At 56.1% G+C, this 25,617-nt stretch overlaps 1 protein-coding gene across 3 annotated transcripts; it reads left to right on the top strand.

Annotated features, from left to right (window-relative positions):
- The first annotated feature begins 3,338 nt into the window (after positions 1-3,338).
- On the top strand, positions 3,339-25,550 carry Klhl26 (kelch like family member 26). 3 transcript variants are annotated; one of them, XM_051169677.1, is made up of 3 exons: positions 3,339-3,424; positions 21,335-21,517; positions 23,625-25,550. In XM_051169677.1, the coding sequence occupies exons 1-3, from the start codon at positions 3,366-3,368 to the stop codon at positions 25,204-25,206; spliced, it is 1,824 nt and encodes a 607-aa protein (XP_051025634.1). In that variant the 5' UTR covers positions 3,339-3,365; the 3' UTR covers positions 25,207-25,550. The 3 variants fall into 3 exon arrangements, with proteins under 3 accessions (XP_051025634.1, XP_051025635.1, XP_051025636.1); XM_051169679.1 differs by lacking the exon at positions 3,339-3,424 and adding an exon at positions 3,466-3,595; XM_051169678.1 differs by lacking the exon at positions 21,335-21,517 and having other exon boundaries at positions 3,360-3,424.
- The last annotated feature ends 67 nt before the right edge of the window (positions 25,551-25,617 follow it).

Here is a 25,617-nt window from a genome sequence, read left to right as displayed (position 1 = left end):
ATGAAGGGCTAGAGACTTCCATGGCTCAGCACCCAGTTATTAGGAGTGCTACTTGGGAGCAGGGCATGGTGGCACACACCTTTGATCCCAGCACTCAGGAGGCAGAGGCAGGCAGATTGTTGTGAGTTCAAGGCCAGCCTGGTCTACAAAGAGAGTCTTGGACAGCCAGGGCTACACAGCGAAACCCTGTCTCGAAAAACAAAACAAACAAAAAGAGTGCTACTTGCATTTGCAGAGGACCCAGGTTCAGTTTCTGGCATCCACCCATAACTGTCCCGCTGGCTAGTCCTCTGCTATGGGGTCCTGAAGGCCCAGAGGCATGCGGGCTGCTGACCTGAGACTGGGGTGACACACAGGCAGGGTCACCAGGCATGCTTTCCTGCTGGCTATAGTTGTGTGTCTGACATGTGGTTTGAATGTGGACGAGTGTGAAGTGTGCACACATATGGGCACCAGTGATTGTGGCAGCATGTGTGGAGGGCATGCAAGCTCTGGGCCTCTCTGCACACCGCACAGCTGGAACCAAAGCTCTCACAGCTGACCTTGGGTGGACGGGGATGTGTCCCCAGAGCATGGGGCACTGCAGGAACTCATACACAAACACATTCAGTGTCTACAGAGCAATGGCTGCTGTCTTTCCGTTTGCACAGTGTCTTCTCCTGGGGATTGTCCACAATGCCTGAATATCTATTGTGCTCCCTTGGGTTTGATCAAACTTTTTTTGTTTTTGTTTTTGTTTTTTTGGGCCTCAGCCCAGGCTGGCCTTGACCTTGGATTCCTGATCTTCCTGCCTTAGCCTTTGAGCAAGAGGGTGGCAAGTTTTGGGATGCCACGGTTGGCAGTTGGTATTTGCTTTTACCCGAAGGAGTTGTATTCTGGGTGACTGGCTGGCCCTTCCTGGCCTGGGACTCACCTCAAAATCACAGAGGGCCTGTTTCTCTGCCTCCTTGGCGCTGTGATTAAAGGCCTGCGCCTCTACACCTGTCTCAGGCTTGGGGTTTCATAACAGGGCACCAGCTTGGGAGACTAAAGAATAAACCAAGCTGGGCTGTGGTGGCGTTGCCTGTGATCCCAGCACTCTGGGAGGCAGAGACAGGCAGATCTATGGGCGTTAGAGACAGGCCTGGTCTACAGAGCAAGTCTGGGACAGCCAAAGCTACACAAAGAAACCCTGCCTGGAAAAACCAAAATATCAACACCACCACAAACAACAAACGAGTTCGAGGCTTCAGGGTCTCAGAGTCTACATCTTTCCAGGGCAGAATCTAGGCTCATAGTGGGTTGAAGTGCCTTAAAATCTCTTTTTCAGTTGGCTCTGTGCTCCATAGAACCCTAAACAGGGAGGGATGACAGAAGGGAGAGGAAGAAACAAAGGAAGACTAACCAATAACACAAGCACGCACACACACCAGCCAGATGTGGTGGTGCATGCCCACCAGCCCAGAGCTCAGGAGCCTGAAGCAGGAAAGCTCAGCTGCAGGTCAGCCTAGGAGACTGCTCTTTGTTGTTGTTACAGGGTTTCTCTGTCCTGACTGTGCTGGAACTCTCTTTGTAGACCAGGCTGGCCTCGAACTTCCAGAGATCTGCCTGCCTCTGTCTCCGGAGCGCTGGTAGTAAAAAACACGATACACCTCACCACCTCAACCATCAAATGGTCTTAACAGAAGGAACAGAGAAGGAAAGCAGTGTGTAGATCCGGAAGTCGGAGGGTTGGGTTCAGGCTGGGAAAGGAATATGGCTCAGGACAAGGTCCTCCTGAAGAGGCTCTGTGCACTCAGAGACTTGGGTCCCTCACTCAGCAGGGCAGGCAGGACACAGTTAGGGCTCAGCCACGCCCATATCGGTGCTCCTCCTCGCCACGCTTTGTATGCCCCGCCCTTCATGGCTGGACTCACACCTCGTAGGCCAGGTTCCGCCTCTCATACCAAGGCCCCTTCCCAACCGCTCCGCTCATAGCAGTCCAGACCCTCCCCTTTATTTTGATTAGCTCTGTGCTACCGACCAAGTCCGGATTCCTCTTCCATCCCTGGCCCCGCCCAGGCCGCACCCCCACGCTGGCCACGCCTTCCTCTCATACCAGACACACCCTCTCGGCAGTGTCAGCTCTGTTCCAATTAAAAGACCTTCTCATCTTTTCTTTTTCTTCTTCTTCTTCCTCTTCTTCTTCTTGTTTTTCGAGACAGGGTCTCTCTGTGTATCCTTGCCTGTCCTGGACTCTCGCTTTGTAGACCAGGCTGGCCTCGAACTCACAGCAATCTACCTGCCTCTGCCTCCCGAGTGCTGGGATTAAAGGCATGCACCAGCACGCCCGGCTCCTTCATCTTTTCTTTACCCTGGGAAATGACCTAAGCCCAACTCCTCCTCCGACCACCCCCTCTCAGACCAGACACTCCCCTTCATGATTTTGGGACTCTCCTCTTTTCCAGCAGCTGTTCTAGGATAGGTCTACACCCGTTACCTCTCCCCACACCCCACCTCCCTCTCCTACCCCCCCCCACGCCCCCGTAGGAACGCACCGCAGGCCTCCTTTCCTCTCTCTTTGCCCCCACTCCCGCCCCCGAGACTGGGTCTCTCTGGGTAGCCTTGGCTGTCCTGGACTCACTCCGTAGACCACTCACTCACTCTTCGAACTCAGAGATCCTCCTGCCTCTGCCTCCCGAGTGTTGGGATTGCAGGCGTGAGCTACCACCGCCCGGCCATGGCTCAATTTTCTGACTAGGCCATCCATCCACGCCTTACACAGCCCAAACCCGTTCTCGTCGCCGCCCCCCTCCCCCACAATCAGGCCCCGACCCCAAGACACCACCCCTCAGAACCAACCTTTTCTCCCTTAGGACCTGTCTTCCACCTTCAGGTCAACTCCCCAACCCCCTCCCCGCGTCCCTTTCCCCCCTTCCCCTCCCCCGCAACGCCTGAACTACCTCCCGCAGACCCCGCCATTCAGAAACCCTCAGGCCACGCCTTCTTCAGCCCTCACCCACCCCTTCAGGCACCACCTTCCTCAAACCCCTTCCTCCTCAGGTCCACTCTCAGACCTTAGTTGTGATTCTCATTGCCCTCCTTCCAGGACATAGGCTCCGCCTCTCCACAAGGCTCCGCTCCCTTGTGCCCCGCCCACCATCTTAGGCTCCTCCCACTTCACTCCATTTAGGTCCCGCCTCCTCAGGTCGGCCCCACCCCTCTAACCTTATACCTTGCTCATTTCTCTCCTCTGACTCCTCCCCTCGCCCCTCAGGCTCCGCCCCTGTACCCTCAAACCCCGCCCACTATCATAGTCCCGCCCCGCCCCCACAGGCCCCGCCCTCTGCCCGGGCCTCGGTCTCCGGGTCGGCGCGCGGCCTCGCCGCTCGGGAGCGCGGCTGAAGATGGCGGAGTCCGGCGGCGGCGGCGGTGGCTCTGGCCAGAGCCCCGAGCACCCGAGCAGGTGAGTCCCGCGCCACCGTTGGCGCGCACCTCTCGGCCAGGGCCGAGCCGAGCCGGGAGCGCCGGGGCCTTGAGCGTTCGGGGACGCCGGCTGCCACTGTCCTGAGGGAGCGCGCTGGCCGGAGGGAGGCTGAGGCCCGGTTTCCTGGAGCTGAGGAGCCCGGGGCTGAAGGTGGCCTGGGAAGGTGACGTGGGCGGCTGCACGGGGATCCCGGGGCTCGAGAGGGGACACTAAGATCACCTGCGGCCCTCCACAGGCCCTGATGGACAGGGAACCATGGACAGGGGCCTGGCAGGGATCAGGAGGCCTGGGCATGTCTGGAGGGGGACACTGAGGCAATGGCCTGGGGCCTGGGCATGCCCGGGAGACACTGAGGCCATTGGTCGTGGCCTCAACAGGTCCTGATTTACAGGAAACTGTCTAGGGACCTGTTAGGTGGACAAGGGACTTGGTCGTGTTTGGAGGGGTCACTGCGGCCACCCTGGGGCATCATCAGGTGCTGATGGCCAGAGAGTCCCAGGGGTTGTGAGAGGTGTGGGTGTCTTTGGGGGAGTTTGAGCACTGTGAGAAGGCCAACGGATCTCCCAAAACATAGGGTCTTCTTTTTTTTTTTTTTTTTTGGTTTTTCGAGACAGGGTTTCTCTGTGTAGCCTTGGCTGTCCTGGAGTCACTTTGTAGACCAGGCTGGCCTTGAACTCACAGCTATCCGCCTGCCTCTGCCTCCCGAGTGCTGGGATTAAAGGCATGCGCCACCACAGCCTGGCCATATGGTCTTTCTTTGAGACCCTTTTCTTGCACCCTTCATGGGGTTCAAATCCCCCTTCCCTCAGCATAAACGATGGAACTGGAGGTCTTAGCCTCAGATACTAAGTCACCCTGTTTTCATGATGGGGTTTGGGGGTATTTTTTCCCCTTCTTTTTCTGAGACAGGGTTTCTCTGTGTAGCCTTGGCTATTCTGGACTCACTTTATAGACCAGGCTGGTCTCAAACTCAGAATGATCTGCCTGCCTCTGCCTCCCGAGTGCTGGGGCTACAGGCGTGCGCTACTGTGCCTGGCTCCTGAGGTGGGTTTTTTTGTTTTTTGTTTTTAATGAACCTGGGAACTTGCATAAAGATGGCAGATGTTTTTAAATATTTATTTTTATTTTTCATGTCACCCAGAGTGGTCTTAATGTTGCTATGTAACGTCAAACTCTGCTGACCACCCTGCCTTAACCCGAAGTGTCTGCTGTAATACACTGCAGATAGACACTTTTGTGAATTGCTCTGGAGTCTCAGAGGGGAAGGAGCAGCTGACTTAGGGAGGACTCTCCCCCCTTCATTTTCACACTGACCCAGAGGCAGGAACCCCTGCCCTGGGACAGCTACCACCCTTGCAAGGCCAACAAGGAATGTAGGCTCTAGATGGTTTGTGAGTGCACATGACAGTGGATACAGTTGGTCCTGGTACTGGGGCTCCAGCAAGGTCTGGTAGCCTGTGGACACAGGTTGGCCTCTGGGGCTGGAGACAGAGTGCTGACATCACTTAGAGCAGGCGTTGACCCTGCCTGGCCCCAGGGGCCCTTCCTGATCAGCACCTGGACGCTCCAGTGTGTGGTCAGAGCAAAGCCAGGGACTCTGGGCAGGGCTGCGGACATCTGCATACAGAGCAGTGATAGCCCACTGGGGTGTGAGAGAGTGGTAGGCCAGGACTGAGGGCCGGCAGTAGGGGAGCGTGGAGACGCTGGGGAGTGGGTGGGCAGGGCTGCCCTGGAATCCCTCTGTAGACCAGGCTGGCCTCGAACTCACAGAGATCTACTTGCCTCCGCCTCCTGAGTGCTTGGGATTACAGGTGTGCGCCACCACACCTGGCAAGATTTTTTTTTTTAAGATTTATTTATTATTTATACAGTATTCTGCCCATACGTGTGCCTGCCCACCACAAGAAGACACCAGATCTCATTATAGATGGTTGTGAGCTACCATGTGGTTGCTGGGAATTGAACTAAGGACCTTCGGAAGAGCAGATGGTGCTCTTAACCTCTGAGCCATCTCTGCAGCCCCCCCCCCCTTTTTTAAATTTACTGTGTATGGGTGCTTTGCCTGCATGCATGTCTGGGCACCACATGTGTGCAGTGCCCTCAGAGGTCAGAAGAGGGTGGCAGAACCTCAGGAATTGGAGTTGTGATGTGCCATGTGGGTGCTAGGGACCCAACCCAGGTCCTCAAGGGAAATATGTTAGGGTTCTTAATCACTGAGCTCTCTCTCCAGCTCAGACTCTTAGATTTGCTCCACCTTGTCCAGGATAGTCTCCAAGCCTTGGCAGGGTGACGTAGATGTCCCATTTAGGGCTGAGCATTCAGCATTTCTTATTCTCAGTGCTTTGACAAGTTATGTGTCTGCAGTGACTGCTGTCAGGAAGTGGTGGGTTATGCCCGTAGCTGTCACACCACTATTGCCCACCACTATTGCCCCAGTGGCCATGGCCTGCTTCTGCCCATGGTGATTCTCCCAGGTCTTCAGGCTCGATAGCAAGTGCCTTCACCTACTGAGCCGTGTCCGTGGCATTGGTTGGTTTGTGTGTACTCGGGAGATCAGAGGTCACTGTCACGTATCTTCCTATTCCCCTCCGTCTGTTTTCCCCTCTGGCACTTGCCTGAGGGTGCTTCGTTTTGTTTGGCTAGGATTTGTCACTAGCCTGGGCCTGCCATTTTGGTAATGGGATCCATCTGTCTTCTTCCCCTGGTGCTGTAGTTAGAGGCATGTACCTCTGTGTCTGGCTGATTTTCTTTATCTACATTTTTGGTTTTTGAGGCAGGGTTTCTCTGTGTATCAAACCCTGGCTGTCTTGGAATGTTCTTTGTAGACCAGGCTGGCCTTGAACTCACAGTGCTGGATTAAAGACACCACCATGCCTGGCTTTTTTTTTTTTTTTTTTTTTTAAATATGGACACTGAAGCTGGGGACAGTGGTGCACATGCCTGTAATCCCAGAACTGAGGGAGGCAGAGGCAGGCAAATCTTTATGAGTTTGAAGCCATCCTGGTCTACAAAGTGAGTCCAGGACAGGCTACAGAGAGAAATCTTGTCTCAAATAAATAAATAAATAAATAAATAAATAAATATATAAATAAGGATGCTATCCAAACTTGTGTGATAGACACTTTTCTGATTAAGTCATATCACAGCCCTTTGGTTTTGTGTTTTGTTTTCTTTTTGTTTGCTTGTTTGCTTTGGTTTTCTGTTTGTTATTATTATTTTTTTCATTATTTTGGGTTTTTTTTTTTTTTTTTTTTTTTTGGTTTTTCGAGACAGGGTTTCTCTGTGTAACCTTGGCCATCCTGGACTCACTTTGTAGACCAGGCTGGCCTCGAACTCACAGCGATCTGCCTGCCTCTGCCTCCCGAGTGCTGGGATTAAAGGCGTGCGCCACCACCGCCCGGCAACCATTATTTTGGTTTTTTGAGACAGAGTTTGTTTCTCTGTGTAGCCTTGACTGTCCTAGATTCACTTTGTAGACCAGGCTGGCCTCAAACTCACAGAGATCCGCCAGCCTCAGCCTCCCCAGTTCTGGGATTAAAGGTGTGTGCCACCACGCCCAACTGTTATTTATTTATTTATTTATTTTTTGGTTTTTTGACACAGGGTTTCTCTGTGTAGCCTTTTTCTTTCTTTTCTTTTCTTTTTCTTTCTTTCTTTTTACTTTTTTAAAGATAGGGTCCCTCTGTTTGGCTCTGGCTGTCCTGGAACCAGGCTGGCCTTCAACTCACAGAGTTGCTGAGTGCTGAGATTGAAGGTGTGAGCCAGGATTGCTGGGCTTGTTTTGTTTTGCTTGAGATAGGATTTCTCTATATCCTGGCTGTACTGGAACTCACACTGTAGCCTGGATTGAAGATGTGTGGGCACCACGCTTGGCACACCTTCCCCATCTTAAAACATTACTTCCTCCGTCTGGCTCTTCTCAGTATCTCTACCATGGCACAGATCAGTGTTAATTCCTTTTCATGATTAAATAATATTCTACTACCTGACCAATCACCGTTTTATTTATATTGCCAGCGCCTGGTTTTTGCTTGGTTTTGTGTTGATTGTCGTTGTTTCTAACGATATCTCATCTGAGAGTCCTGACACCTGTAGTCTCAGGATTTAGGAAGATTGGTTGTTTGAGTTTGAGGTCAGCGTGTGCTACATAGTGAGTCCCAGGCTTGCCCGAGCTACAGAGTGAGACACAGAGGGGAAGGGAATAGACAGGAGGGGGCTGCTGAGAGGCAGAGTGCTCGCTTAGGCCTCAGGAAGCTCTAGGCTCCATGTGAAAAACAAAACCAGAAACCAAGTGAAGTGAGCTGAAACCACGAGTCTAGTCATTTATACGCAGAGGTTTGCCGTGGCCCTGTTCTGCAAGAGCTGGCAGACAGTGTCTGCTCTGCCTGATGCGCGTTCTACCGCCTGCCGCGGAAGCTCCATTGGAAGAGTCTCTGGTATCAGTGGGAACAGTCCACACCCTGCCCTTGGCTGAATGAGAGCCTGGAGCTGTGTGCACAATAGTGGGCTCTGTGCTGAGTGGTGGCGCGGCGTTCACATGGTCCCTAGTGACTGTCTTAGTCACCGCCTGATGTGATGTGGTGGTTGTCCTCTCAAAGGGCCTTGTGTGTGGCAGTGTCTGCCCTGGGCTACTGTCCCAGGAGCCTGGCACACAGAGTACCTCATTGCTACAGCTTGCCGCCTGTGGTCAAGTCTTTCTGGGGGAGACACTGGGCTCCCCAGAGCGGGGACACTGGCCTTGACTGCATCATCATCTCTGGAGCCTGTCAGGATTTTACTTCGTCTGGCCATGCTGGGGTGACACCTGTGTTCCCCACCATGTCATGTTGACAGCTCAGGACCACACTGTCCCTCCATTATGTAACTTGTTTGTTCTGCCTTCTCTCCTGACTGCAGGGGAGGAAAGCCTGGCTTCCCTTTTCTCATCGGAGCCGTCATTGTCTCAGCTGAAGCTCAATGGAAGGGCAGCATGGTCACCAAGCTGATGGCAGGCAGAGAGGAGGAGGCCAGAGCCTGGCGAGAGAGCTCCTCCCAGGCCGAGCCTCGGCCAGCGCCTCCTCTTAGCCACCAGGCTTGTGAAGATAGCGATGTCATGTGGCTGAGAGGCCTGCCACCCCCACTGGTCTCCGGCCTCATTTGGAGGACAGGGACATGGGAAACGGTGGCTGCAAGGCTGTCGTGGTGCGGCCTGGCTCAGTGAGCTGGCCTTGTCCAAGTGTTCCCTCGACCGTCCCCACCGAGGCCAGTGCTTCCCATCGCTGGAAAGAGTCTGGAGTCAGCTGATTGTCCCCTGGGGTCATGCAGGCATGGGAGAGGCTAGGTGTTGTGTCCTGCCTGCTGCTTCCTCACGGGGCTCACTGGGTGCATGGTGTCGCTCTCCACATTGTGGTAGCAGGCACCAAGAGCACCTGGTGCATGAGTAACAGCATTTTGGCATGGTGGCTGGAGTGGGAGAGTGCAGCGCCATTTGGGAGATGTAGTTCTGGGGGAGCGGTGGGTGCCAGACCCTGGCTGGCCTCTGAGGTCAACACACGGGTTCCCAGAGCCAGGGTAGGAGCCTGTGCTGCAGCCTTGCAGCACACATGCAGTGACTGGCTTGCGGCTGGACTGTGGCGGTGACGACTGGCTTGCAGCACACATGCGGTGACTGTCTTGCGGCTGGACTGTGGCGGTGACGACTGGCTTGCAGCACACATGCGGTGACTGGCTTGCGGCACACCTGTGGTGACTGGCTTGCGGCACACCTGTGGTGACTGGCTTGTGGCACACCTGTGGTGACTGGCTTGTGGCACACCTGTGGTGACTGGCTTGTGGCACACCTGTGGTGACTGGCTTGTGGCACACCTGTGGTGACTGGCTTGTGGCACACGTACTGTGACTGACTTGCAGCACACATGCTGTGACTGACTTGTGGCTGAGCTGTGGCAGTGACTGGCTGTGGCTGAACTGTGGCGGTGACTGGCTGTGGCTGGACTGCGGCGGTGACTGGCTGCGACTGGACTGTGGCAGTGACTGGCTGTGGCTGGACTGTGGCAGTGACTGGACTGTGGCTGGACTGTGGCGGTAACTGGCTGCGGCTGGACTGCGGCGGTGACTGGCTGTGGCTGGACTGTGGCAGTGACTGGCTGTGGCTGGACTGCGGCGGTGACTGGCTGTGGCTGGACTGTGGCAGTGACTGGCTTGCAGCTGGACTGCAGCGGTGACTGGCTGTGGCTGGACTGTGGCGACCTGGTAGCTGCGAGCTCCAGGACAGGCTCCTTGTCATTGCCGTAGTTTCTGAGAAGAAAGGTTTTAGGTTGTTTTTCTGTTTGAAAGAGGGTCTCACTGTGTAGCCTTGCCTGGCCTGGATCTTTTTTTTTTTTGTTTTTTGTTTTTTGTTTTTTTTTTTTTGAGACAGGGTTTCTCTGTGTAGCCTTGGCCATCCTGGACTTACATTGTAGACCAGGCTGGCCTCGAACTCACAGCGATCCGCCTGCCTCTGCCTCCCGAGTGCTGGGATTAAAGGCGTGCGCCACCACGCCCAGCTCCTGGCCTGGATCTTGCTAGGTAGACCAGGCTGGCCTTGAACTCACAGAGATCCACCTGTCTCTGCCTCCTGAGTGCTGGGATTAAAGGCGTGCGCCACCATGCCTGATGCCTGGTTTGAAAAATGTTTTGTTAGTGGGGCCAGTGCCCTGTTGGCATGGAAGCCCTGGCATTTACCTGCCCCCTTCCTCACCCTGGTTAATCCCCCCCCCCCCCCGTACCCAACTAGAAGGATGGAGGGCAGCCATGGAGAGACAGCTCAGGGGCCTTGGGGCCCAGAGGTAGGGACAAGTAACACCAGGAGACTCCAGCCTGAGCATCCCTGGCTTCTCAGTTCAGCTGACACCTTTGCATTGGGTGTCTGGCCTCCTGTGTGCCTGCAGACCAGATGTGGGCAGAGGAGACAGAGGTGGTCAGGGTGGGGTCCATTCAGATCCTGCTGTTTGAAGGCCTCTGGACCGGTACAGAGTGAGGTGGGGGGCTCACTGACCTGCGTGGCACTTGTGCACTGATGCTCTGAGGGGGGGGCGGTGTAGGCTCTTGGGTTTTCACCCAGCTGAGTGTGGGGAGATGGAGCCCTTAGGGTGTGTGAAAGGGCAAGACTCCTTGTGGTCTGAGGCAGCTGCACTGTCTGCAAGTGTCTCATGGACAGAGGTGGCATGGGGCCTGAGGTCACAATCTTGTATCTTCTAGAAAGGCCCCTGGGGCTTTCTCTGCTCAGTGAATGGGGATGAGGGGGTGGGGGTGGGGACATCTGTCTTCCAGCCCCAAGACTGACATTCTGTTCAAAAGCGGTCTGTAGCCACACAAAGCAGAGCACAGCCAACACATCTCCACTCACCAGTCACCCCACCCGAGCCCTGGACCTGATTATTGTTTCCAGCTTGGCCCAGAAGGACCTTCTTAAGATTGCATACCTGTCTGACGCCTGCCAGGCCTCCCAGCTTCTCGCAATAGAACCTTTTCTTTGCTGATGACAGGCCTCTGCATCCCCAAACTGCCCAGTCTCTTCTTATGTCCCCTAGGGCAGGCATGTACACCTGAGGGCAGGGCCTGGGCAGCCAGCATGGAGGCTGAGCGCCACCTGGCAAGTGCAAAGGCCTCCGTGCCAGTGGGTCAAAGGCCACTGTCCTTTATTTGGAGACAGGGTCTAGGGAATCAGTAGAAAGCCATCCGACATGTCTTCCCTTAGCTGAAAGTGAACACAGCCGAGCTGTCCAGCTGCCTGCAGTGGAAGTGGGGGCTATGGGGTCCCCAAGCGCCAGACCCCCCTGCTCTGGTAGCTGCTGTGCAGCTGTGCCGACTGGCTCTCTTAACACTTGTTAACCCTGGCCTGGCCCTTCCTGCTCCGCCCTTCCCAGCAGCGCTTCCCGCATCCTGTGCTGCTTCTCGCAGTGAATGGTGGACACTCAGCCCTGTCCACCCTGATGGCCACCCTGCCCAGGAGCTGCGGGAGCCTCAGCTGTTTCCTGCAGGGTGACTGCTTCTGGGGTTGAGCTCTCTCAGCCTGCAGGGCCTCGACCTTCCAGCTTTTAAAGGTCCTGGGGCGGGCACTCAAGGATTGAGGCTGAAGATGTTTTCTGACACCACAGCCATGAAATTCCACAGGGGTCAAAGCCAGGAACCGGGCGGGGCGTCTGGGTTGGATATCCGGAGGCTGCTCTCCACGGGACGGGAGAATTTGAGCCCGGCTTGAAAGCAGAGAGAAGAGCGGAGATGTGGGATCTCCCAGAATCTTCCGCTACCGGATGGTTGGAGCTGGGCTGGGTGGAGTAGCTGCCAGGTGACAGGCGTCTAGAGAGCTACTGAGGCCCCCAGGCAGCCCCTCCTCCCAGCTGCTGCTGTGTGTTGCATGGGGGGGGGGGACAGCTGCTGGTCACATGCCCTGCATGTATATTCCTTTTCAGGCACCAATGGACACCCCCCCCCCCCCGTTGTGTGCGGCAGAGTGACCTGGGACTACATGCACACATACGCAGAAGTCACTGCGTAGGTCGCTGGCAGCTTGCTGACCTTCCTGGGGCTTCTCAGTGGCCAGAGTGATGCCAGCTGTTCCTGTCACGGCTGCTGCCCATTTGCTGTCACCCTGGCCACTTAGGAAGTAGTGCATGAGAACACTTTATACAAAGGTTTGGTAGGATGTTGACGTTTGTTAGCTAAGGGTACATTGGTGTTTGCAAAGCTGCCTTGGGGTTAATGCTGTAGCAGTTTTAGCAATTGTCAAATCCTATGTGTTCACCGCGCCTCACACTCCCTCCCTGTGACTAGGGAGGCTTCACATGCTCGTCTGACGCAAGCGTGGCCAGGGATGTGCGAGAACGCTCTAAACAAATGGTTGAGGAAGGGCGTTCTGTTTTTGATATAGGAAGCTGAGCAAGGCCACGGGCAGCTGCTTACTGCAGGATCTTCAAGCACAGGGTGGCAGGAGAGATGGCATGGTCTGTGGGAGCACCTGCTGTGTAGGCCTGAGGACTTGAGTTCCTGTCCCAGACACGGTGCTGTGGGCTGCCTTCAACCTCAGTGCTGCAGGGGATAGACCTGGTTGGAGCTGGCTGACTGCAGACAGGGTCAGTGAGAGACCCCACTTCAAAGGAGTCCAGCAGAGAGCGACGGAGCAGGGCTCCTGATGTTGGAGCTCCAGGCCAGGGCTGACTACATGGCAGGAGCCTGTGTCACGACAGTCAGGCTGGAGAGAAGGGCTAGTGGTAGCAGCCTTTGCCATCATGTCTTGCCCGGGTCCAGCTGCTGAAAGGAGAGCACACATGCATGCCATGGCACATGTATGCACACAGGCACACACTAGAGCACTCTGAGAGAATCTGGTCCCTCTCCCTAGCTGCTGTCCACCTCCTGGCCTCGGCTTGTACACCCCCAAGCTGGTAACTTCACGGCGGAAAGAACTGCCGCCTGGAGCTGCCCAACTGGCAGTGGCGGTGCATTCTGGAGGCAGATGCAGGCAGATCTCTGAGTTCAAGGTCAGCTTGGTCTACAGATCTAGTTCTGGGACAGCCAGGACTACACAGAGAAATTCTGTGTGTGTGTGTGTGTGTGTGTGTGTGTGTGTAGTGGGAGTGTCCCAGAGAAGGTTCTGATTGACTCAGGTGGGCCACTCCCTCAGCGTCTCACCAGTCATGTGCCTAGGGCTCCCGGAGGCTCTGGTTGGCCAGGCAAAAAGTGGGTCTACTTTATTGATCCCCACTGCGTGTGCAGAAAGAAGAGCTGGGGTCCCCATCCCAGGAAGACGTGTAAGAGTGGAGGCTGAGATGAGACGTCCATAAATGGAGGGGTGTGCAGGGTTGGTGTAGTCGGGTCCTGCCTTGAGGTGGAGGCTGGTTTTGTTCTGAGGCTCTGGGATTCTGCAGGCTGGGATGGCTTGGGGATCCCGGTATGGACCTGTGTGCCCCAGCTGTGCCCTGAGAAGTGGGCCTCACCTGCCCTCTGGCTGGGCCTTCACCCACCCATCTACCTTGCCTCTTGCTGTGTAGGTGATTAACGTGGCTGAACTCCTTCACCGTGGTGGGGTTCTGGCTGGGGTTCTGGCTGGCCTCCCAGAGCTCCCATTTCAGCCAGGGAACAGGAAAAGCAGGCAGGCAGGGACCCCGAAGCTGGGGCCCTGGCATCTCCCAGGGTGACTGGTGGGCTCTTCCCTCACCTAAGGGGACCTCCATTCCTCATGAGGCAATGGGGTGGCTAGTGGGGTGAAGCTTGAGTCATTTGCCCCCTCCAGCTCCTGGGCTCCATGCCACAGCTCAGCTGGGCTTTGGGGAGTAGCCCAGCCATGGAGCCTGGGCCCTCCCAGCTGCATCTCAGTGGTGTCCTGCACCTGCTGTCTGGGCTGTGAGAGCAAGCGCTTGGCTTGCTAAGGAGCCCTCTTATTTGCTGTGTGCTCTTCAGCAAGTATGAGCCTCTCTGTGCCTCAGAGTATTTCCTGCTCACGGTTCCTGGGCAGCTGGTGAGCCAGTCAGGTGGACACACCCACATACAGCCTGCTGGCGTGGCCCTGTGCGGGCATTCTCATGGTGATGCCCAGGGCTGTGCGTTAGCTGGGAGTCCAGGTGACAAAAGCTGTAGACAAAGGACTTGACACTGCTCAGGAAGGTGGCATGTTAATATCCCATGCCCGCCTGTGGCCTTTTTCTAGGACATGACCTGCCCCTTGCTGATCTCAGCGGTGGCGGCAGTTGGGCAAGTATGGGGCTTGGCATTGGCTGTGGAGGCTGGTGGGTTCAGGACCTTCCAGAAGTGGTCATGCAGAGTAGCCTGCTTTCTAGCTCTCCACTCACGGAAGCCCATCTTACAGATCAGTGCTCCCCACCTGTTCCCTACCCCACCCCATTTTCCAGGGAGGCAATGGGCTCTGGCTCCCCCTGGCCAGGTGGTCAGTGTACCGCTGATGGGCAGGGCTGCTGGTCTCCCCTTTGGGATAACATCCATTTTCCAGGAGTCCTTGCAGAATCTGGTGCTGGTTCCTTCAAGGAAACGCCTCTCAGTCCCGTGTGACATAGGCAGCCCCCTTCTCACACCCGCCCAGCTACCCAGCGGCCCCTCAGGCTGTCTTCAGGTGCAGCCCAGGGAAGATATCTCTGGAGAGAAGATGCCTGATCTTTTAAGCGGCTAGGACCCTGAGGCCTGGTTCATCCTGGCTAGCACTCGCCTCAGGCACCTGGCCCACACCAAGCAACGTTCTCACAGCTTCTCCCTTGCTGTCAGTGTCTCTGGGCTTCTGTTTGCCACTCCCAAGTTCTGAGTTTCTTTTCCCACAGGCCAGCCTGGAGCAAGCCTACAGCAGGTACCTTGTTGTTTTTCCCCCAGTTAGAGGTGAACCCCAAAAGAGAGGGCTGCCACTGCAGGAGGAGAGAACAGGCTGCAGGCCAGGAGCCACGAGTGTCCCAGGGGAGGGTTTGCTGACGTGAGTGAGCGTGGGGCCGCTGTCCTTCCTGTCTCCGGCTGGCGTGAAGTGCCAGAGCACAGTGAGTTGATCCTGTAGCTGGAGTGCTGTGCCCAGAGCTGGGAAACATTGGGTAACTATGGCAACAGGCAGGGGTGGGTGTGCTGGACCCCAGAGCTCTACACCCTCTGCCTTGGTAGTTGGGGCCAGAGCCACTTGGATGTTGGTGGGAACAGAATGTTGTCTGGACAGGAAGATGAGGGACTCAAAGCAAGGGGAGGTCCCTTGCCTCAGTTTTACTATTTTAAAGGAAGGACATTTGCTAGCTCATGGGGGAGCCATGGGGTCCTGGGGAAGCCTGGCACCTGCTCTTGGTCAGGAACTGAGATGGTTGAAAAGGTCAGGGAGGTAGCCCTATGGTGGCTGGGGACCCTGTGAGATGAGTCACTGGGCCATCACGTTCCAACACTGGCTCCTCTCATTCACAGTCTCTGCAGCCCACATCTGTTGACACTCCACCGTCTCCTGCCACCCAGGTCTTTGCCCTGCCCCCACCATCTAGGCCCTCTGGGAATGGTCTTGGAGCTATTCCAGGGCTATATTGCTGGTCTGAGGTGGCCAGCCTGATGTTGCACTGTTCCCTGAAGCTCTGTCTCCCACCTGCGTGTTTGGGGGACAAGGGTGGGGCAGCAGTGCAGTCGGGGTGTGAGCCAGCCAGCTGTGCCGTGCTCCAGCGAGCCACATGGACAATAAAAGAGAAATTGGCTTTGAAAGTAGAAGTGGCCGGGCTGCGGGAGCGGGACCGGCGTCAGAACAGGGTGTGCGAGACAGCGGCGAGCTGCACTCTGCGTGGGGGTGGGAACGGATTTTACTAAACCCCAAAGAAATGTTTCCATGAAATTCCTTCTTGTTCTTGCCTGTTTTTTGCACGTTCCGAGGAGAGTGGTTCTGGGGTTTGGAAAGCCGGCCTCGAGGACAAGGCCAGGGCTGGGTGGGGGCCGGGGCCGGGGCCCATGTCCCCTGCCAGCTTCCAGCTCCAGTGACCCACGAGGCTCTGGTCACTAGCCGGCTTGCCACAGCTGGTTCAGCCAGGCTTGTGGGCTCTTTCTCTAGTGGCTTGATCAGTACAGGGTTGGAAGCGAGGACCCCTGTAGGGTGGGGGCTGGGAACTCAAGCACCAGCACCCACAGCTGGACCTCGGCGGATTCTCATCAGGCCCTGACACTTTGGCCTGGGTGTGTACACAGGTTTGGACCCTGCCTGGGTGCCTTGGGCTGTATTGGGGGAAACATGGAGGCAGGGAGATGGCAGGATGGCTGGGCCTACGCCAGGCCTGAGACAGAATATGAGGCTACTCTTCAGGCCAAATCCATGCTGAGGGTATGGCCAGGGTGGGTGGTGAGTGGCCTCTGGAGACTGTCCGGTCCGGGGTTGCTGACGCACTGGCTCTGATGACTCATAGGCCGGCCACCATGACTCGAGTGGCTGTCTGGAGATTCGGACTAGCTCACGGGGCCCCACCATGTGGCCGCCCACTGTCTAGAACTGTTCTGAGTAATGGATCCTCCCTCCTCCCGGTGCTGGTCCTGGTGCCGGCAGAAGCGACCTTAGTCATAGCCCAGGCAGGACAGCCCTCCTTTGTCCATCTCTGCTCTGGCTGAGCTGCACTTTGGGAGCTCAGTCTAGTTGTGTGGGTTCATGACAGAGGTGCCTCCTCAGTGAGGAAGACCACGCCAGGGACTTACTAATGCATAGGGGACAGTAGCCCAGGCCACTAGCTCCGAGATAGATCCAAAGACTAGCGGTGCCCTGGCCTTGTCTGCTGCTTCTTCTTTCTGGGCCCAGGCCACTCATTTCCTTGGGGGACCCAGACACTGGTCACCTCTCTGGGTAAATTAATTGCATTTATTTACTTACCCTGCCCCTGTGTGTGCACGTGCACACATGTGGCACGGTAAGCTTATAGATGTTAGACAACAGCCCGCGGTCCTAGGCGTTGTTGTGTTTGTGGTTTTACTTGGGAAGCCGTATCAATCTGGGCCCGCTCACCTTTTTTTTCTTTCAAAAAATGTAATGGCAGAGGGCTTGGGGCACTTGGATCCTCCTTCTTCCCTGGGACACTGCCCTGTCTGGCCCCTCTGTCCTCCTAGGCTGTCCTCACCAGTGACAATGTGGGCCGGCTTCCACCTGCTGGGCTTCTGCTGCCTGAGGATGTGGCTTTGCCACCTTTGACCAAGACCCTTCATTCATGCTGTGATCCTCTGCACCCCAGCTTCTCCACCCCCCCTCACCCATTCATGTTTGTGTTCCCTCCTTTGTGAGTGTGCGCTCACATGCACTAGTTCATGCCGCCACTGGACTGCTGCCCCAGCCCACTGGCTCGCTCTTGCTCTTGTACAGGGAGCCACAGCTGCAGTCCTAGTGTAAGGACAGCCCTTCGCTGCCCTCCTCCCCATCCTCCAGCTCAGTGTTCCCTAAGCCTGGAGGTGCAGGGTGCAGATACCCTGTGCAGGGCTGAGCACTCAGTGTCTGCGTTAACTGCCGGCCAGCTGTTGTGACCACTGAGCAGCACTGTGAAAGCAGTTTGACAGCATGTCGTCTGCTTAGCAAGACAACTGTAGCAGCGTCCTCCAGTACCAGCATGCCACTACTGCACCAGTGACCCACATTTTTGTTTTTTTTTTTTTAAGATTTATTTATTATTACATATACAGTGCTCTGCCTGCACATATACCTGCAGGCCAGAAGAGGGCATCAGATCATATTATAGATGGTTGTTAGCCTACATGCGGTTGCTGGGAGTTGAACTCAGGACCTCTGGAAGAGCAGTCAGTGCTCTTAGCCTCTGAGCCATCTCTCCAGCCATCTCGATGGCAGCTCAGTGTAGTGCAAGATCCAGCCTTGGGTAAAAAGGCCATTGGTGTCCTTGTTCCACATGGCACCTTCGGCACGGAAAGCTAGGCCGCAATGGCCTCTCCTTTCTCGTTACTCCTCACCCAGTGTTCAATGACAGCTGCACAAGCTACATGTAGCTCATAGTAGGTAGAGTGTCATCTGGAGATGGTGGAAAGTAGGGAAAGGTGTGACAGGGTCCACACAGAGGCATCATGATGTAGGGACATGTGTAACTGTGGGTTTTGTTGTCCGTGAGGTTGCAGGTTCTGTCCCTCACAGAGTCCAAGCAATGGCTGTCTGCAGGCAAGAAGGCTCAGTCAGCCCACATGAAGGTGTGAGCCCCTGCTGCAGTGAGCTTCCTCTCTGCTCTTCCTTAAGGCCTCAGCTCCCAGCCTCTGCACCATCCTTTATTATTTATTAACTTGTTGGTTGGTTTATTAATGCATGTGTGTTCTGCCTGCCCGAATGTTTCTGCACCACTGTGTGCAGTGCCCATGCAGTCCAGAAGAGGGCATCAGGTGACCTGGGTCTGGATGACAGATGCTTGTGAGCTGCCCTGTGGTTGCTGAGACCTGAACGTGGCTCCTCTGCAAGAAGACCTAGTGCTTTTAACCACGGAGCCTTTCCTCCAGCCTCTGCATTGTCCTATTGTTTTCTTCTTTCTGTTTTTGACATAGGGTCTCTCTGTGTAGCCCTGGCTGTCCTAGACTCATTTTGTAGTCCAGGACGAGCTCGAACTCACCAAAATTCGCCTGCTGGTTGTTCTTGTTGGTTTTGTTTTGTTTTTGTTGTTGTTGTTAGTTTTGTCTTGAGACAGGGTTTCTCTGTGTAGCCCTGGATGTTATGGATTCGCTTTGTAGACCATGCTGGCCTTGAACTCACAGAGATCCTCCTGCCTCTGCCTCCCAAGTGCTGGGATTAAAGGTGTGCTCGACCACTACTGCTGGGCAGAAGCTTTATTTGTATTTTTATGTGTATGTATGTGTGTCCATGTGAGTGTTTGCCATATGTGTATATAAGTACCCACTGAGGCCAAAAGAAAGCATGGGATCCTCTTGAGCTCCAGTTACTGACGGCTGTGCGCCGCTTATGATGGGTGCTGAGAGCTGATCTTGGGTTTCTCTCCAGCACCAAGCACTTTCATCAGGATGCAGGCAGAATTGCAGTAGCTCAGTGTCCAAATGACGAATGCCCCGTGGTGCTGTTGTACCAGTGCAAAGCCCTCTGTTCCAAATCCCCTTGAACTGAGAAAAAGTCCCTAGGTGACTGTGGAAGTCTTTGCCTGCGGCTTTCTGTTCTTCTGGGGGGGGGGAGGGGAGTGGAACGGAGGGGGAGCTGTGTGCTGTGGAGCTGTATGGTGGCCTTTGACAGCTGAGAAACGCTGTGGCAGAGAGGGCTCCTGCCACACCCTTCATCTATCTGTCTACTGATCTTTTAAGAAAAGGTTGATGTTGCTCTGTGGGCTGGGGAGACAGCAGTGCATTTTAGCTAGCCCCTCCCCATGGTGACATCTGAGCGTGGTTGTCACTCTGCAGTTTCTGCACTGGGTCAAGCACACATATGGCCCTGTTCATGGTCACAGACACCAGCCCTGTAAGTCTCACTGTCCCTCAGGGGGGCAGCAGCAGGGGCTTGCCATTCCAGCCGCCACACAGTTCTGGCCGGCTCCTGTCCCTTATCTGTTGAACTTGCTAGGGTTAGGGTTACGGGATCAGGCCTGGTGCAGTGATGACCTTTGACCCTCTTGTGCAGACAATATATATCCACCAGCCCCTGCAGGCTCCTGAGGGATGTTATCAGGAGTCTTAGTGGACCAGAACTCTGGAGAGCAGGTCACAGGAAGCCGTGGGCCCTGTCCATGGGGCGTGAGGGTGGCCCTGGCCAGTGGTCTGTGGTGTAGCACATCTTCCAGCGTCTCGGCCCCAGGTCTGCCAGCCACAGTAGCCTGGCCAGAATGCTATCATGCTCAGAGGACAGAGGTGAGTGCTGAGATCTGCACCTCCCACCAAGCTCAGGAGAGACCTCAGGACAAGCCAGGGCCATTGATCTGCCTGGATCCTTCCTTTCATGAACCCAGCAGCCAGGTACCCAGAGACTTTGGCTTTCCTGCCACCCTAAGGACTCACAACTTCCTACCCAAGGCAGCCTGTACCTCCCCGCCCCACAGAGCCTTGTGCTGGGTTCCTGCACCCTCCACCTCAACCTCATCAGCCATAGCAGTACCCAGCTCTGCATTGCTTCTGATCTCCACCTGAGGGTCTCTAGACGGTCATGCATGGAATTGGACAGCTGGCCAGGTATGGCGGCCGTCAGGGTGCTTTGTGCTGTTGGAGCAGCTGCAGCCTCCGACAGCTCCTTGTCTGAGCACTGGTGGGTAGGGGCCACAGAGCCTTCCCTCTCATTTCTCGGAAAGCCCAGCACCCTGCATTCCTGGCCCCAAAATGGGAGGGTGGGTCCTAAAGGCCTGATGGTCCTGAGATGGAGAGGTAACAGACAGAGCGCTCAGCAGAGGAGGTATTCCTGGTCCTGCCTGTTGGGGTGTGGGGCAGCTTGATGAGGGTTCTCAGCAGCACTGCTCCCTTTGTGCTCTGAGGGTAGGGGTGTTCTGTGCCGAGCTTCAGCAGAGGGGGTTTGAAGGGAGCAGAGGGCTGCTGGGGACTTGACAGAGAATGATAGGGGGCAGATCACAGGTGGCTGTGAGGGTGTGTTCGACTTTTGGCTTGCCGTGTGCTTGTCTTAGACAGTCTCACTATGTAGTCCTGGCTGCCCTGGACTCTGTACACTAGGTTGGCCTTGAAGTCAAAAGGTCACTGCTTTCTGCCTCCTGAGTGCTGTGCCACCACACTCCCTGACTGTGTTTTATGAAATAAGCTCTCACACAGCCCAGGCTGCCATTAAACTCTCTCTGTAGCCAAGGATAGCCTGAACTCCTCCTCCTGTGCCCACTTCCAGAGAGCTGGAGTGAAAGGTGTATAGGCCCTCGCTCCATCCCTGAGCCACACAACAGCCCCTCACTGAGGGATTCTAGGCAGGGCTCCATCCCTGAGGCACACCCCAGGCGCAGCCTATTTACCCACAGACAGACTTGCAGTGCGTGGTACAGGCTTGGCCTCTGCCTGGTTTCAGGGCTTCTCCATTCCTCCTGAAGACCGTGTGTGTGTGTGTGTGTGTGTGTGTGTGTGTGTGTGTGTGTGTGTGTGCTTTTTGTTTGTTTCTTTGTTTGATTGATTGGTTGGTTGGTTTTGGTTTTCGAGACAGGGTTTCTCTGTGTAGCCTTGACTGTCCTAGACTCACTTTGTAGACCAGGCTGGCCTCGAACTCACAGAGATCTGCCTGCCTCTGCCTCCAGAGTGCTGGGATTAAAGGCGTGCGCCACCACCACCTGGCCAACCCTTGTGTGTTTAATGGTCTTGTCTTCTTCCACCTGCTACCCTGTACCCTCCCTTGTCTGTCCTGGCTGTTTCTGTCAGTATTACAGTTCTAAGTGTCTTCCATGTCAGTGTGTGTGTGTGTATGTGTGTGTGTGTGTGTGTGTGTCCCAGAAGTCTTTGATACATACCTCTTCTCTGCTGTCTTTGCAGCCTGGCCGACAGGAATGGGGCCCTCAAGTGCACCTTCTCTGCAGCTGGCCACAGCACTGGCCTCCTGCAGGGCCTGGCCGCCCTCCGTGCCCAGGGCCAGCTGCTCGATGTAGTCCTCACTGTCAACAGTGAAGCCTTCCATGCACACAAGGTGGTCCTGGCAGCCTGCAGTGACTACTTTAGGTAAGCCTGGCCCTGGGAGCCTGTGTGGTAGCCACCTCCTTCTTTTAAAGACAATGGTTTTCTGTGTGTGTGTAGCTTGGACTAGCCACAAATCAAAATCCTCGTGCTCCATCCTGTGTGCCAGCACACCTGACCTAGGCTTTCTTTCTAAGTGTCCTATTTTTCAGTCCTGTTGCACACTGGGTAAGCACTCTGCATTGGGTCCCTCTCTGTCTGTTTGATTTGCTTCATTTTAGTGTGCGTGCACGTGTGTGGTGGTGAGTGGGGGGAAGGCACGTGTGTACTGTGGTGCTTGTGGAGTCAGAGGACATCTTGCAGGCATCAGCTTTCTCCTCCCACCATGTGGGCCCCAGGGACTGGACTCAGGTTGTCAGGTATAGCAGCAAGTGCCTTAGCCCACTGAGCTATCCTGCAGGCTTTCCTGGCCCCCACTCATTTTTCTCTATTGAGACCAATCTCATATAGCCCAGGCTAGCCTCTCATACTCACAGTGTAGCCTAGAATGCCCACGAACTCCTTCTGATCCTCTTCTTCTACCTCCCCAGTGCTAGGCTGACAGGCCTGCAGCAGTACCTCAGCCTCTGCCCTCCTAAGCCTTTAGTCAGCGCCTGCACATGCCAGGTGTGGATGCAAGCTGTGCATGCCTAGTAAGGACAGAGAGTAATGGTCCCTTTGCTGCCATGCTGTCCCCTGCAAGTCACTGGAGCTAACAGCCGAGGGCCTGGAGGGACACGGGAGCCATGTGCCTCAGTAGACCTCCTCTCCCCTCCCCTGTATATGCCTCAAGCACGCACAGACACATGGGTCTGTCTACTCTTCCCTGTCCTGGGACTGAGCCAGAACTCAGGGCTCAGTGGCCTTGGTTGTCAGGGGGCGCCCCTGTCAGCAAGGGTGGGAGCTGGAGTGGTTGCCTTGGAGATCTGTGCCTCCTTCCTCCCAAGCTATGGCCACCGTTCTAAGAGGGCTAGGTATCCCAGGTCCACTACCTCCCAGGTGCAGATATTGACCCACACGTCCCTCTAGGCCCAGCGGCCCTCCCTGGGGCCCAGTGAGGCTGTTATGGGGAGCTGCTGCAGCCAACTGGGGCATCAATGCTATTTTTACTCTGGATTTGGGGGCGGGTGGGCGGCCCAGCCAGCAATGCCTTTAAAGGCACCCCGCTCTGGCAATGTAGCCCATGAGGCCTTAAAAGGCAAAACTCCCTTCTGTCATTTGGCCTGGCCTCTTTTCTCACTGAAGTGCCTAAGGGCTGGTGGGGACTCTGGGGGACACACAGTGGCTGGGTCTGGGAGCTGTTCCTCGTGGTCCCAGGAGGTCCTGGATACTGACCCACGGAATGATGGCATTAGGTGGCAGCCCCTCCATGGCAGCCATGGCCTCACTCCTGCTGTGACCTGAGCCTAGGTCTCATCAAGCATAGCCGTGTAGGGTGGGCATCACCTTTGATGACAGGGAAGGGTGTCCTTCCTTCTCTGGCAGGAAGGCCTGCTCATACTTGGGAGGGCTGCTGGGAAATGTTACAGAATACCACCCAGGGACCCTACGGACCCTGTGAGCACAAGCCAGCCTGCTTCTTCTTCCTGCTGGAAGCCAAGGCTTGACCCCAAGCCTTCCCAAAGCCCCCAGCAGGGTCTGCATCTCCTCACTGGCTACAGGCTGCTGTCATACAGGTCGAGGACTCAGCTGGTGCTGGGCCATGCCTGGGCACAAGCCCCAGCTCTGTAGTGTCTCCCTGCAGCCTTGTAGACAGTGACCTCTTGGTATCTTCACGGCAGCCTAGGGGGAACAAGGCAGGCTTTAACCCATTTCACAGGTTCCAGGGTCGGGAAGCTGGTCCTGGATTCTGGTGGGGGAGGTAGGGGGTGGGGTGGGGTGGAGGGCACAGCAGCTGGCCCTGTCCAGGGCTCAAGCGGTCAGGTAGCTGCGCATCTGCAACTGGTACTTGCCCAAGAGACCCACCAGCCAGCCTTCGGGGCTGGGGCCCAGGCAAAGGTGCCAGCAGTAATGGCTGCTCTCCTGCAGCTGCACAGGCTCAGGCTGGGGCTAGGGGCAGTCCACAGCTTGGGTGCACTACCAGCCCTGCTCACCGGTGTGTTCCAACCTCCAGGGCCATGTTCACTGGCGGCATGCGTGAGTCCAGCCAGGCGGTCATCCAGCTGCAGGGTGTGTCTGCACGCGGTCTGCGCCACATCATTGACTTTGCCTACAGTGCTGAAGTGACGCTGGACTTGGACTGCGTGCAGGATGTGCTGGGCGCTGCCGTGTTCCTGCAGATGCTGCCGGTGGTGGAGCTGTGCGAGGACTTCCTGAAAGCTGCCATGAGTGTGGAGACGTGCCTGCACATTGGTCAGATGGCTACCACCTTCAGCTTGGCGTCACTGCGTGAATCCGTAGATGCCTTCACGTTCCGCCACTTCCTGCAGATCGCAGAGGAGGAGGACTTCCTGCGCCTGCCACTGGAGCGCCTTGTCTTCTTTCTGCAGAGCAACCGGTTGCAAAGCTGCGCTGAGATTGACCTGTTCCATGCTGCTGTGCGCTGGCTGCAGCATGACCCTGCGCGCCGCGCCCGAGCCAGCCTCGTGCTGCGCCATGTGCGCTTCCCGCTCATGCAGCCCGCTGAGCTGGTGGACAGTGTGCAGACGCTCGATGTCATGCTGGATGACGCCCTGTGTCGCCAATACCTGCTGGAGGCCTTCAGCTATCATGTGCTGCCCTGCCGCCAGCATGACATGCAGTCGCCGCGCACTGCTGTGCGCTCTGATGTGGCATCCCTTGTGGCCTTCGGAGGCACGCCCTATACCGACAGTGACAGAGCCGTCAGCAGCAAGGTGTTCCAGCTGCCTGAGCCCGGAGCCCGCCACTTCCGTGAGCTCACGGACATGGAGCTGGGCTGCAGCCACGCAGGCGTGGCTGTGCTGGATAACTTCGTCTATGTGGCAGGTGGCCAGCACCTGCAGCACCGCAGTGGCGAGGGCGCCGTGGATGCCTGCTACCGCTACGATCCGCAGCGCAATCGCTGGTTGCGGCTGCAGGCGCTACGTGAGAGCCGCGTGCAGTTCCAGCTCACGGCGCTAGGTGGGCTGCTGTATGCCACTGGTGGCCGCAATCGCGCTGGCAGCCTAGCATCCGTGGAACGCTACTGCCCGCGCCGAGACAGCTGGGACTTTGCCTGCCCACTAAAGCGTCGCACCTGGGGCCACGCGGGTGCCGCAGCTGCTGGTCGCCTCTACATCTCAGGTGGCTATGGAGTCTCGGCTGAGGACAAGAAGGCGCTGCAGTGCTATGACCCTGCAGCTGACCGTTGGGAGCCCAGGGCGCCCATGCATGAGCCCCGTGTGCTGCACGCTATGTTGGGCGCCGCCGGCCGCATCTACGCCCTAGGTGGCCGCATGGACCATGTGGACCGCTGTTTCGATGTGCTGGCCGTGGAATACTATGTGCCCGATGCAGACCAGTGGACCAGTGTGGCCCCCATGCGGGCTGGCCAGTCAGAGGCCGGCTGCTGCCTGCTGGAGAGGAAGATCTACATTGTGGGTGGCTACAACTGGAGGCTGAACAATGTCACTGGCATTGTGCAGGTGTACAACACAGAGACTGACGAGTGGGAGAGAGACCTGCACTTCCCAGAGTCCTTTGCGGGCATCGCCTGTGCTGCTGTCCTTCTGCCCCGTTCAGGCCATGGGAGGTAGCTTGGGAACCCAAACTAACTGTGTTCCCACAAGTGTTAGGGCCCCAGCCCTTGGGGTTCCCCACCTCCTGAGCCAGCAGAGAGATCTGGTCCCAGAGGTTTGGGTGCCATGGCAGCCACTGCCCAGTGGGTATCTCCAAGCTGTCCTGTGTGGCTGGGCCTAGATTTCCCCACCCTTAGCCAGACATTCAGATATAAGCTTGTGGATGTAAAACACCGAGTCTCCGTGGGAACTGCTTTCCCTGTCTCCTGGCTGGTCTGAAGTCCCCGCTGCGCCGTGGGTAAAGGCGCTTGCCACCAAGCCTGGCAACCAGAGTTCTGTATTGAGAACCTCGAGGCAGAGAGAGACTCGGAGAGACTCCTCAGAATTGTGTGCACGCAATCAAACGAGTGTAACTTAAGATTGTAAATC

This window comes from Acomys russatus, chromosome 27, assembly GCF_903995435.1.
Source record: "Acomys russatus chromosome 27, mAcoRus1.1, whole genome shotgun sequence".
NCBI lineage: Eukaryota > Metazoa > Chordata > Mammalia > Rodentia > Muridae > Acomys > Acomys russatus.
The sequence above is the reverse complement of the archived record's forward strand: the minus strand, read 5'-3'. Positions and strand labels throughout refer to the sequence as shown.

Excerpts from the sequence above, each read along its gene's own strand:
- Klhl26 (XM_051169677.1), top strand. The coding sequence starts at position 3,366 with ATGGCGGAGTCCGGCGGCGGCGGCGGTGGCTCTGGCCAGAGCCCCGAG. Across the intron at positions 3,425-21,334 it reads AGCCCCGAGCACCCGAGCAG|CCTGGCCGACAGGAATGGGG; the intron begins GTGAGTCCCGCG and ends CTGTCTTTGCAG. Across the intron at positions 21,518-23,624 it reads GCCTGCAGTGACTACTTTAG|GGCCATGTTCACTGGCGGCA; the intron begins GTAAGCCTGGCC and ends TCCAACCTCCAG.